Raw genomic sequence first — 12330 nt, forward strand, 5'->3', positions numbered from 1 at the left:
AACTAACAAACGTGCATTCATAAGCGAATTATCATCTTGCGATGTGTTATTCGTCAAAAATGTATCTTTCAGCGACCGATACCTGGGCATGTTGTCCTGGTTGTCTTCCGAGGCGCAAAGGGTGGCTGGCTACAAATATCAGATCGTGACATACAAAATAATTCTGCTTCCCAGCTTCCGTGTCGGTAGCAAGCTTCAATTTACGTGCTATTAAAGAACGATATTATGGTTCCGCTCCGGTCCGCCTGCTGGAATCGATCCATTGCAAGGTCCAGGCAGGCTGCAAACGCACCATACCATCATCAGTGCCTCTGGTGTATTGCAACTTCGGCGAGCACGACGCCTGGCGTAGACCGTTCTCGCACAAAGTAGCATAACAAACCCGACCCAGTATGAAGACTGGACGGTCATGCCTACCACCAAACCACGTCATGAGAAAATATTCACGACGGCGAATTCTACCATGTTCCGTAGCGTATTTGGAAGACAGAATGCAACCAGTTCAGTCGCGCAATGCACTAAAAAAGAAAAAAAAAAACGCCGCAACTGCCCTCCTTACCCCCTCCTGCCGCTCTAATAGAACGCAGGCAATGCTGGTACCAGGTTAACAATCAGCGAAATACATATGTATCAACTGGCGGTAGTAATCCTTTCTACCTGAATACTCCCAGAGTATTGAGGATATGAGAGTTACTTTGATTTGGCAACCCTGTATTCTCTGCTCCTTATGTCGAGAGCACATGACCACCATGTCTATCCTAAAAGTCATGAAGTTTGTAAAAGGCTGTACACGTAATCGTGTCCGTGGTAAACGAATTACAAGACAGAATGCTTGCGGTTTGGCCTCAATGTGATAAACTGCGCAGCGGCAAGCACACTATTTTCACTGCCATCTGGCCGGAATAACAGGGACACTCCGGCCTCATTTTTCAAGATTTAATCGGAACCTTTCGAATGGCTGGATTGCTGGATCACAGCTCATTAAGTGGTGATTGACCCGGCCCCGACCCCTACCATTTGCTAGCTCAATTCCAAATCAGCCGCAACCTGGCTGGCGAAAGTTTAACGTGCCGGAATGCCCGGTATCTATTACCCTGGCAACGCCCGGCACGGTCCGTCCTGTCCTCTGACGTCAAATGAACCATTGGCGCGGCCGCTGCCACCGGCCGCAGGCCCTACCTGTCAGGGACATATAGCGTGTGCCCAAAGCGACCTGGACCCATACCGCCACGGTTGAGTGGATCGAAGGGTAGACGCTTAACCAACTGATCCATCGGGCCGGACCTTTCATACACCGTTGTATCCGACAACCGGATATCACATAAATGTAGCCTAGAGTACCGTCTATTTTCGCCCAGCTCACCCCACCGCTGCACACGCTAACCAATGCTATGCGTGTTAGGCACAACGCTGAGTGGGTTAATCTCCGCTAAACCATCTAGCTGTAGCTGCTAACAAGCCCATTCAGGTCTGCAGCTGAATTCAGCTTACCGCAAATCCCACCTAAATCATCTCATGTAAGCTATTCCTGCAGTGACACTATGCTGAGCTGACATCTGGCAGGTTCATGTACCCAAGCTGCCGAGCTCCGCACATCTCAGCTGACACTGCTGTTCAGCGGCCCAGACTATCTGTAATCCTCAGGTTAACCCCACCCAGCTGGGACCGTTGCTGAACACAGCATAACAGCCGGGTTCTCCCGGTTGGGCGCAGCTACGCTGGCATTGCTGCTGAGCTCACCCGGCTCGACAGGACTCTGCTGTTGAGCCGAGCCCATGCCAGCTGAAGCCGGCGCTCAGCCTAGCTCAGCTGGAGCTGCTGTCACCCTCAGCTCAGCTCAGCTGGAACTGCTGCTGCGCGCGGTCGTCGATCAGCTCGGCGATGGCCAGGGAGGAGGTGGCCGCCGGCGAGGGCGCGTTGCGCACGTGCAGCAGGCGGCGCCACACACCCGTCTCGCCGCTGTCGAACACAAAGTCGTCCACCAAGTTGCCGTCGGCGTCCAGCGCCTGCGCGCGTACCCCGGCCGGACCCCTGGGGGGCGTGGAGGCGGACCGTCGGACAGGGCAACGGCAGTTGGACAGCCTGTACGCCCCAGAGCACGTTCAACGACAGAGCATTCGCTTACGATAAGGTGCACGGCCATTTCTAACCAGTAAGTAGTGGCATGCCACAAGTTGTACCATGAAAGCTGGAACGACTACGGGAGACTTTGGCAACATAACTGGTCGTCGAGTCGGACACCTGGGCCCAGTTCCTCATTCAATTACGGCAAAAGCTCTTCCCATAAAGGCGACGTCATAGATACGTACCAATGAAGAACACCTTTGAACTCAAAATATGGTCAAAAGTGAAAAATATGGCCAAAATACAACCTGGTGATTCAACCCCGTGGAGATATATAGCATGCAGGAATGGCGCACTTCAAAATTATTGGCACATCAGTTATTAGCAAGTGATCTGTGGCTAACCATGATTATCGATCACATCATTTACAAGCGATCGAGACCTGCCTGTTCACCGGACTTACCAAGGCCGTCAGCAGCCCATCGACCGTTACTATGCGTTGTTATGTCAGAACCAATTACATTTAACAAACCCATCTAATTCGTCCCGAGGCCAAGTAGAGAATGGGCTTGGGCCGTGACGTCACAGGTGAGGAATATACTTCCAACGGCCAATGAACAACGAGCCTGACGACAGCTGGGCTACTTTCTGGCCGTGGCGTCATACCTAGTGATGTCGGCAGCAGTGATATCAGGCACGTACTGCCGGAGCCTGGCTAGCTGGAGCCGGATGAAAATAGAGCGCATGATCTCTCCTGTGCCATAGCCCAGGTTCCTAAGTGCGATCTTGCGGAATCCCCGGTACCTGAAAAGAAGCAACACCGTGTCAGCCTGCTGCAAGTAAGACAAGACTATCAGACTGCTGCAGGCAAGACAAGACTACGTCATCATGCTGCAAGCAAGACAAGACTACACCAGCTAACTGCAAGCAAGACAATACTATGCCAGCCCGCGGCAAGCAGGGGCGCGGTGCACCGATATTCGGAACCAACAGCTAGGCAATGAATGAACCTATTTTCGGTCGCTGGTTCCAAACACATGTACACACGAGTCGCGGTTACTCTTCGCTCTGTTGCTGATCCGTTGTAGCGTCAGCAGACCCTTGATGAGATCTGCTAAGGGGTGGATAACATCTCCCGGCGCCGGCAGCGCCACCGCGGGGCCGGCGCCGGCAGTGCCACCGCAGGGCCGGCCCGAAGCGCCGCCGCAGGGCCGGCGCCCAAGCGTCGCCGCAGGGCCGGCGCCCGAAGCGCCGCCGCAGGGCCGGCGCCCCGAAGCGCCACCGCAGGGCCGCCGCCCGAAGCGCCACCGCCCGGCCACCGCCCGAATGCCACCGCACGGCCGGCGCCCGAAGCGCCGCCGCCGCAGGGCCGGCGCCCGCAGCGCCACCGCAGGGCCGGCGCCCGAAGCGCCACCGCAGGGCCGCCGCCTGAAGCGCCACCGCCCGGCCACCGCCCGAAGCGCCACCGCACGGCCGGCGCCCGAAGCGCCGCCGCAGGGCCGGCGCCCGCTCACCGCAGAGACTCGGCAAGGTCCCGGAACGATACGTCAGCCCACCGGTAGCCCTCGCGCTTGGCAGCCAGCACGGCGTTGGGGCCGAGCCAGATGGCGCCGTCCATGCGAGGCGTGAAGTGCACACCCAGGAACGGGAAGCGCGGGTTCGGCACCTGCAGTTGAGGGGGTAGGTCAGCGGGAGACTGGCACCGGTCGCAGTTGGTCACAGGGCCGAGTGATATCCGAGATGGTGTATTCTTTAGAAATGGACACTAAACATGGGGCTAACAGCACCACATTTACAAGACTTAAGCTCTAATATCACATACACTCTTAGATAACATCAAGAATAACACTATGGGTCCATAAGGTTCATTTACATCCAAATGCTATACAATCCTCTCATGAATATCTAAGCATCTGGTCGACATCTAAATGACATGACATTAAGGCCGTCATCTGAGCGTGTCAATCATACCAGACAGACATCAAACATGAGCAGCAAACACATTGATTTCCTTGCATGAGCGCTGCGCGGGCTGTCCGTCCAGCCCAATACCGTCCGTCCGGCCCGAAAAACCTACAAGCTGTGCCACTGACCGGGTAGATATTGCCACGCACGAGATGCGCCTTCTCGGGCCGCAGCAGCAGGTACTCTCCCCGGAAGGGTACGACACGCGGCTCGGCCGGGCAGCCGGAGAGCGCAGCCAGTCGGTCGGCGTGCAGGCCGCCGCAGGTCAGCACGAACCGCGCGCGCACCGGGCTCTGGCGGAGTCAGGTGGCACAGCAGTTACCGCTCCGGCCGGCCACACAGTCTGAAGCGGCGCAGCGTATGTCAATGCGCGCGCGTTCGTACACACTGAACTTCCCTGTAGTGCAAATAGGAGGCGAATCTGATCTGAACGTATGTAGGGGACGGTACGTTTATGCAGCCTGAAAGCACGACATTTCAGAGTTTGTGCCATTTTTCAGCCGATGGCCAGAAGCATTGCAGTTATTTTGGATCTGGGAGACATGACACGGGATAGTACCAATGGGGGTAGAATTATATCGTGCAATCATGACATCATCAGAATAGAATCATCAGTGCAGGGAGAATCCTCACACTTCACACAAAGTGCCAAGTGCCGATGAAAGGAAGCAACCGCTGGGGTGTCCGCCGTTACCACAGTTACACTTGCCTGTCCCTTGCACTCGACCAGCAGCGGGTGGTCAGCGCCGGCCTCGGCCTCCCTGAAGCCGGTAACCTCTGCATTGAGCCGCACATGGCCACCATGCCTCTGGAAGTCGCTGCCATACTCCCGTGTCACTAAGCCCCAGTCCACGATTCCCGTGTGTGGCGACCAGATGGCCCGCACGCCCTGTGGACATCACACACCGTGACTGACATTTCTGGTGTATACTGGCCAGTTCAACAGCATGTCAAGCATGAACTCAAGGGTGGGGTATACCAGCAGACTTAAGTTTGACCCAAGCTGAGTCAAGAATTGGCTCATGAGCCAGTAGCTTTGGGGTGAGCTGCGACCTGAGTTGGCATGTCAGGAAAAATGCAGCTTTCAGCCAAGAGCTGAATCAAACTCTACATAAATTTCCTGAGCTGAATCATGAGCTGATCATTTGTAACAATGCTGTACCAGTGAGTCATATAGTTGAACTTCAGATATGGGTTGTTCACCTTGCAAAATGGTTCAATTTCTCGCATGCCATCAGCATCCACCATTTTCAGGTCAGGCACACCATTTTGCTGTCCTCGGATGAACAAATCCTCCAGACTTGCCACCTCACTCTGGTTAACAGCTACAATCAGCTTGCCAACCTGAAATCAAGATACATGCAATGTGACCAATAACCATAAGGCAAAGTAAATCACCATGTTTGTTGCCAGTGCAAATGCATAGTACATTCAAAGGTTTTGCACAATGGTGTGATTTCCCAAGTTCATGTGATTTGTATGCATAACATAGCCACACAAATACTATGCCACTTATTTCCTAATTATTGATATCAATATATGGATCATCATCCAATAATGTTACCTTTTTGTATGGAATGTTGTTCTTATCACAGTAGGCATATGCCATTTGCATGCCTTTCACACAAAGTTTTGCCTTAAGAGATCCTGGCTTGTAGTAAATTCCAGCATGGAGTACTCCACTGTTGTGTCCAGACTGGTGGAATGCTGCAGGCAAAACCCTGCTCAATATCACAAATTTAACTGCTAATAAAGCAAGATGATGTTATCATTCACAGTAAATGTCACATTTCTACAAAAGGAAAACTATACAAGAAGCTTGTCCAGGCCTCAATACTTTTAAAGATATTCCATTTCAAGCAAAAGCAGAGTGGAAGAATGGCTACATTTGTAGTTAAAACCAGTGACATTTTTTGTTACCAATGATTGAGGCTTACAGGTGAACAGACAGCCTGGGTTTTTTGCATGTTACCTAGCCCCTAGGGCAAAGTCAGACAAAATGCTGGCAAATGATGACTGACAAATGATGCACATGCAAACATGTTCTAAGCTGGACATATAATAATAATACCTAGTTCAGACTCCTTCTCCAGGATCAGTACTTGAAGACCTGGATGCCTCTTCTTGATTTCCAAAGCAGATGCTGCACCTACAATACCACCACCAACAACAGCAATATCTACCACATCATGATAGTCCCTTGAACTGGATGGTTTGCAGCCCAAAGAACTCAAGTAACAAGAGGGCTTTAAAAGCCTGCAGCTCTTGCTTGCTAGGTGAAACAGCATGGTAGTGGTCTGCAGGAAAAATGAGAGCAACATAAGCATCAAATTGGCACCTTTGTCAGAATTGTTAAACTACATTTATTTGATGCCATGCAGCATATCAGTAATGCTTTACTAACATGGTGTGTACACACCTTGATGATGATAAATGGCATCATGAACTACGCTGGCTACCTCATGATTTCACGTCTTGCCAGTTTAATTACACTGTGAGTTAAGGTGGTATTAAGGTAGCATCAAACATTTGGTTTTGGATCTTGGTGAAAACAGGAACCTAAACTTGTGGCTTGTCATGCAAACAAAATAACACATGTGAATTTGCACTGTGTACAAAACTAGTACTGTAGGACGTCCTTTACAGAAGTTGACAACAAAAGCCACCCACTAGCTGGTCTCAGCAACTGCGCGAGACTATTGACTATTGCAGCTTGTAATTCTGAAAGTTACCGACCACCTAAGTAAGTGCTCCCTTTCATAGGGTATGTTTACACCCACTGTACTTATGCAAGCTAAGGAGCAGATAAAACGTGAAAAGGTCGGATACTCGGAATGCTGCAGAAATGGCGCGAACAGCAGGGCAGTCTTCAACGAAGGGAACTAAGCGGCCGGTCAAACCTGTTGACCCAATCCTCCAATGGGCTTAGCCCCTTGCTTAGCCCCCATTACTGGATAATGTTTGGTGGCTTCGACTGTCTTTGATGACGTCTGACCTGACCCAAGTACACCACGTTCTGGACAGGGTAAACCAATGACTGAAGATTAATTGACGTAGCACGTCGATTGGCAGTTGTTTTGTGCCGATCGGCCTGAGGGCAAATATTGTTTGCAGCCAATTTTGGTGATTCGGAACGTTTTTGGTGGACTTCAACCTGGCACGCTAGTCATCATATTCCGGAAAAGGTAGTATATCTACTATGGCATATCGCGTTTCGAAGTTTTTACGGTAACCGGTTCCATAGGTAAGGAGCAGTGGTCGTCTGCAATTCTTTCCAATTGTTAGTATTGTTGGTGACTAACCGCCCGAAGGTCACCGTGTCTTTTTAAGGTACGTAATGGACTTCGCGACATCGAATGGGAGAGGTTTAATGTCGACCGGTGCCGTGAGCTCGGAGCATGGGTTGTCAAAATGCTGAACCGAACATTCAGTCTTCTTCCCGCCCAACCTTGGTCCATGGGCGACGCTCGTGCCCCGCTTGTTGTGATTGTTTTTTCCGCGTAATCTGAGGCAATTTTGGCTAGTACGTTGGGCAGCGTCCTCACGCGTGCGACGAAGTGTTGGGATTTTACGGTAATTGTACATTATTCTCGGAGATTATGCGGTGTTTTGTTTGTGTTTAGCATGTTTTCACGTTCGAAGGCTGTTCACTGTTGCTGAGTTGTGCTGGGCTTGGCTCATGTGATGATAAATTATTCCTGGTTATTCCATTATGCTGCGAATTTGTGTAATCTTTGCACTGTTTTGTGACTTACTGCTACTACTGGCAGCTTTGCAGCTGGATGCTTTATAATGTAACATTTCAGAGGGAATCTACAATCCAGTGGGCAGCTTGAGCACCCTGTGCCCTTTTGTTAAACATGAGCTCATTGTATATGCTGCATTGTCAGAGGTTATATCCAATATGCTGGTCAGATTTCTTTTATTTCTTTTTTTCAAACAGCCATCCATTATTTAGCTGTCAAGTGACACTTCATGTCTGCTCTCCCACATTCCAGCCAGCCAAACATGCTGGATTGATATATCTGGTAGAGAACTCTGACACATTGCCAGTACCAAGGCTTTCTATTAGCCAGTATCCAGTCCTGTTTTTATTATTAAGTCAGACCAAGTCTGGTTGCTGGTCAGCAAGAACATAGGTTACTAACTTATGGAAGTTGCATATGTAAAAAAATCTGGTATTATGGTCCATGGCATTGTTCTGGATAAAGTAAATGGTATATTTGATATTTGATTGCATATTCTTAGTCCATGGAAATTTGTTGGAAAATGTTTCATTTGCTATTCTTAAAAGGCCAGTAAAAAGTCCTTATGTTATCCCATGCTAGCCAATTTTTGGAATTAACCCTGATGTCTTAAGAGGCATGTTGAGGAGCTTAAATAAAGAAGGTGGAACCACTAGTAATGATGTAAACTGATCATTCTTTTTGTTTTAACTATGTGAAAACAGGGATGCATACCAAATAAGTTCAATGCAAAATTGACATTTCACCACTCACCAAGCACAAGTATGCATGCAAAAGGTTCAAAGATATGACTGGTCTCTGGTGATTGGACATACTGACTTATGTTTCTGCTATTTCACAGTTAACCATAATTATCAGGTGAGATATTGTGTAGCTTTGACATTATGAGATGTAATGTATGAAATGATTTTATGTTATTGATGGTATTGCTGTGATATTGGTTGAAATTTGTACCCTGTTTTGGAACTTTTGATTGACTAAGGGGTTTTGCTTAAGCCTCATTGTAATGCTAAATCATATCGATGGTACTCATTATTTTGTGCAGTGCTCAATGAGCACATAGCAATGAGCACTGCTCATCTTCAAGAGCATTTCAGTTGAGTTCAGAAGCAGATGTATGTAACATTTGCAATAAACACTTTGTGTGATATCATTCAGGTTTCAGGCAGATATATGGATGCATTTCAAGCTCATACTGTATATTATTGGAGCAATGTCTAGATACTCATGCACTGAAGCTCAGGCATTTGTTTACTGCAAGTCAATCATAAACATAAATCTGTTTGTTATGTATTTGCTGTGATACCTTCTAAAAAACATTCTAACATGTTCCACAATATTTTCAGATATTTGGTGATCATTTCAAAATAGCTGAGCCATGGTTGGGAGCAATGGTGCAAATTCAGACCTGAACATCCCTGAAAGTGTCCAGGTGAGGAAATTAACTTAGGTCTAACTCAACATGATAGTGTTGTACACTGATACCAAGGTAATTTGGTGCCCACATAATTACCTGCTACAGTTTTTTGAGTCATTGTCATGTGAAAACTTATTGTCATATTATGAAAGTACATAAGCTTTTTAAACTTATCAGGCACATTATGCATGTTTGTAATCCTTGCTTCTAAAAGCACATTGTGTGTCCAAAATCTGTTGCCAACTCATCCCCATTATTCAAGCACTGGCCTATTGCTGATTCAAGTCCTCTGCTGATGTGCACAACCACCTAGCTCACTGTGCTGCCTTCAATCTCTTGTCCCACCAGCACTGATTACAAGGTCAGGACTTTGCTTCAAAATCTGACCTGTATGTTGAAGTGATCTGGCAATAGGCAGATTCCTCCAATGAGTGTTCCCCATTGTCCGAACACAAAGAAACTGGAGGCTGAACATAGCAGTGAACAATGAGCTCCAGCAAACTGTCTTCATGTCACAGGGCATCAATCCCTGCTTCAACTTTTCCATGCAGTCACAGTGCACCTACAAACCAAAGCTCATCCCACATAGGTACTTTTTGATGCATACATGTCTGAATCATTCTCAGCCTAACATTAGGCTTTAGGAGCATCACAATGGTAGTCAAGAACTCTGCTGTTGGCTGTTTGTGCTTCATTGGGTTTCAGCAGTCAAGAGCTCTGCTGTTGGCTGTTTGTGCTTTCATTGGGTGTCAGCACACAATACAGGATTTTTAATGAAATGTTAAGGTAATTTGAAGGAATGAAATATTGGTGTTGATTGGGTGATTTTTACCAGTTCAGACTCTTAGTACAGACTCTTTTTACCAGTTCAGTGACAAAAAATCCTTGTCACCAAGCTGACTCAAATTGCTCTGTCTGGCCTGCCTTTGGCAATGCATGCTAGGGCTTGGCCCCCATACTGACCGCTCCTGCACCCGCGCCGGCAGAAGGCGGTGTCGGCCGAGAAGGCGGCCGAGAATGGCGCCAAGAAGTCGCGGCTGGACCTGCAGTCGCTGCCGACGCGCCAGTACCTCGATCAGACGGTGGTGCCGGCCCTGCAGCAGGCTCTCTCTGTGCTCGCCAAGGAGAGGTGAGCCGGCCCGGCGGCCCCCCCCCCCCCCCCAGACGGCGCTGCCCCGCTGACGATCGGAATGTGTGTTAGCTGCGATTGCGGACGTGGTGCGGGTGTGGTCGGTGGGGTGTGGTGCGGCACGATGCGGTGGGTGGGGTGCGGTGCGGTGCGGTTGGTGTGGTTTGGTGCGGTGCGGTGCGGTGCGGTGCGGTGCGGTGCGGTGCGGTGCGGTGTGTGGTGTGTGGTGTGGTGTGGTGTGCTGTGCTGTGCTGTGTGGTGCCACACAGTGTGTGGAACGGTGCGGTGCGATGCCTGTAGTTGCGTCAGGTGGTGTGTTGTGACGCTACATGCTAGGTGCGTGAGAATCAAATGCTTGCTCTCCCGAACTTTGTTGCCTTGCACCGACAACTGGTAACTGATATGTAGTGGTATGCAGTGCGGGGAGTGGGCCGTTGAGGTAAATGTACCCTTTTGGGGCTGTGAAATGGACCAGAAATCCTGCCGGATGTGGAGTGAAGGTCACTGAGAATAGAGATCCATGCTTGGGAGTTACGTTACTGGTTAGCTATTGCATGCAGTCGAAATTATTTTTTGATTATTCCGCCCAGACTCCGTGGGTCAGTACCTCCGTTCCTGGAGGAAACAACAGCAAAGCTGCCAGAACAATGGCACATCTTTGCATAGCATGTGACACAGCCCACCAGTCTGGTCGCACCCGTCCACTTACGTCAGTCTCCTGACCCGCAGGCCACCGGACCCGATCGAGTTTCTGGCCACCTTCCTGCTGAAGAACAAGGCCCAGTACGACGGCACTTCCGGCGCCGGCCCCTCCTAAGGGGCGCAGGGCCCGGCGGGCGGGGCTCGATCTCACAGTCGCCGCGTGTTATGCAAGTACAAGTGTGGCTCGCGCCGCGTGCCGCCCGGCGGACCGCTTCCGTTGTGTGTAGGACAGGTGACTTCTTCCCTGGTGGACTGCCGGCAGCGGCTGTGGCTCGGAGAGCCGAGCAGACGGCGCGGTCCGCGAGCGGACGCGGGTTGTGAGCGGGTCGGCACGCTCGGGAGGCAGGTGCCGCCCGATGCGACCCCTGAGTATTGCGTGTGTTCTACGTGCGACCGTCTCCCCTCCCTTCCCCTCACGGGTGGGTCTGCGAAAGCAAGGCGCTGGTCGCGTTGCAGGTCACAATCTCTGGGCCGGCTCCGCACGTGCTGGGTCTCCGAAGCCCACATGTGTCACCCGGCTCACATGAGGCGTGGCTGGCCAGTAGGGCTGTTCGCTGTACTCGTGATCGGGCAGAGCCGGTGAGAGGCAGTGTCCGCCGACGGGTTGTCGACGCGCCGGCCGTGGGCGCGTGCTGAGCACACCCCTGCTGCAGTGGTGTGCTCGGCGCGCGGCTGCCTCCGGCTTGGTCACTGCGGACAACGGCTACACGGTTTTACTTTCTCGACGCGACATGGCCAAATTGTCGTACGTGCGGTTTTGATTATGCAACATGTTGTTTGATGCTTCTAGTGGCCTTGGTGTTTGTCATATACGTTCGGTCTTATGACGCCGGTATTTATCTCGGTTTTAGTAATAAATTGATTGTGTTTCTTGACGATTTTATTGCGTAGATGTCACCCGGAGTAATGGATCCGACGTGTGAAAATGATGGAAGGAATGGAAACGAGGCATGCTAATAAAACCGGAGAGTGGCACAAGGCTCATTCAAATGTCACAAAACGCTGATGCTTCCTGCGTGACCCGCTCGGCCTCTGTCTTTACAGGTGGGCAAGTTTGTATGCTTCTGTCCTTGTTTAGGTTTGTCAGTGCCCTTGCAACGTGACTCAGCATTTATTGAGCCATTGTGTTACTGAAAGAGATGTAAGCATTTGAGAGTCATATCACCAACACTTCGGCTTTCGAGGTCTGTTCGGCGAGAGAAAAGGCAGACATTGGAACTGTGCCAGGAAATCGATATTAAAAAGTTAATTAGTATGCTTCAATGCTCCATGACGTACCAGACATCCGCCACAAAGGCTATAATGCA

General features: G+C 50.2%; 2 protein-coding genes across 10 annotated transcripts; one reads left to right on the forward strand and one right to left on the reverse strand.

Annotated features, from left to right (window-relative positions):
* Window positions 1-1175: 1175 nt before the first annotated feature.
* LOC119107026 (L-2-hydroxyglutarate dehydrogenase, mitochondrial-like) lies at window positions 1176-6208 on the reverse strand. Its single transcript, XM_037230371.1, has 8 exons — window positions 6101-6208; window positions 5233-5373; window positions 4739-4918; window positions 4158-4322; window positions 3579-3730; window positions 2731-2868; window positions 1843-2031; window positions 1176-1179 (listed from the first exon to the last, which is right to left on the reverse strand). The coding sequence occupies exons 2-8, from the start codon at window positions 5275-5277 to the stop codon at window positions 1176-1178; spliced, it is 873 nt and encodes a 290-aa protein (XP_037086266.1). The 5' UTR covers window positions 5278-5373; window positions 6101-6208.
* An 802-nt stretch (window positions 6209-7010) lies between these two features.
* On the forward strand, window positions 7011-11906 carry LOC119107027 (protein dpy-30 homolog). 9 transcript variants are annotated; one of them, XM_037230377.1, is made up of 5 exons: window positions 7011-7273; window positions 8617-8633; window positions 9122-9207; window positions 10179-10321; window positions 11051-11906. In XM_037230377.1, exons 3-5 carry the CDS (start codon window positions 9154-9156, stop codon window positions 11136-11138), a joined length of 285 nt encoding a protein of 94 aa, XP_037086272.1. In that variant the 5' UTR covers window positions 7011-7273; window positions 8617-8633; window positions 9122-9153; the 3' UTR covers window positions 11139-11906. The 9 variants fall into 9 exon arrangements, with proteins under 9 accessions (XP_037086272.1, XP_037086271.1, XP_037086273.1 ...); XM_037230376.1 differs by having other exon boundaries at window positions 7011-7214; XM_037230379.1 differs by lacking the exon at window positions 7011-7273 and adding an exon at window positions 7325-7359.
* Window positions 11907-12330: the final 424 nt, after the last annotated feature.

The sequence above is a fragment of the Pollicipes pollicipes genome, unplaced genomic scaffold (genome assembly GCF_011947565.3).
Source record: "Pollicipes pollicipes isolate AB1234 unplaced genomic scaffold, Ppol_2.1 Scaffold_6615;HRSCAF=7841_pilon_pilon_pilon, whole genome shotgun sequence".
In the NCBI taxonomy this organism is placed as follows: Eukaryota; Metazoa; Arthropoda; class Thecostraca; order Pollicipedomorpha; family Pollicipedidae; genus Pollicipes; species Pollicipes pollicipes.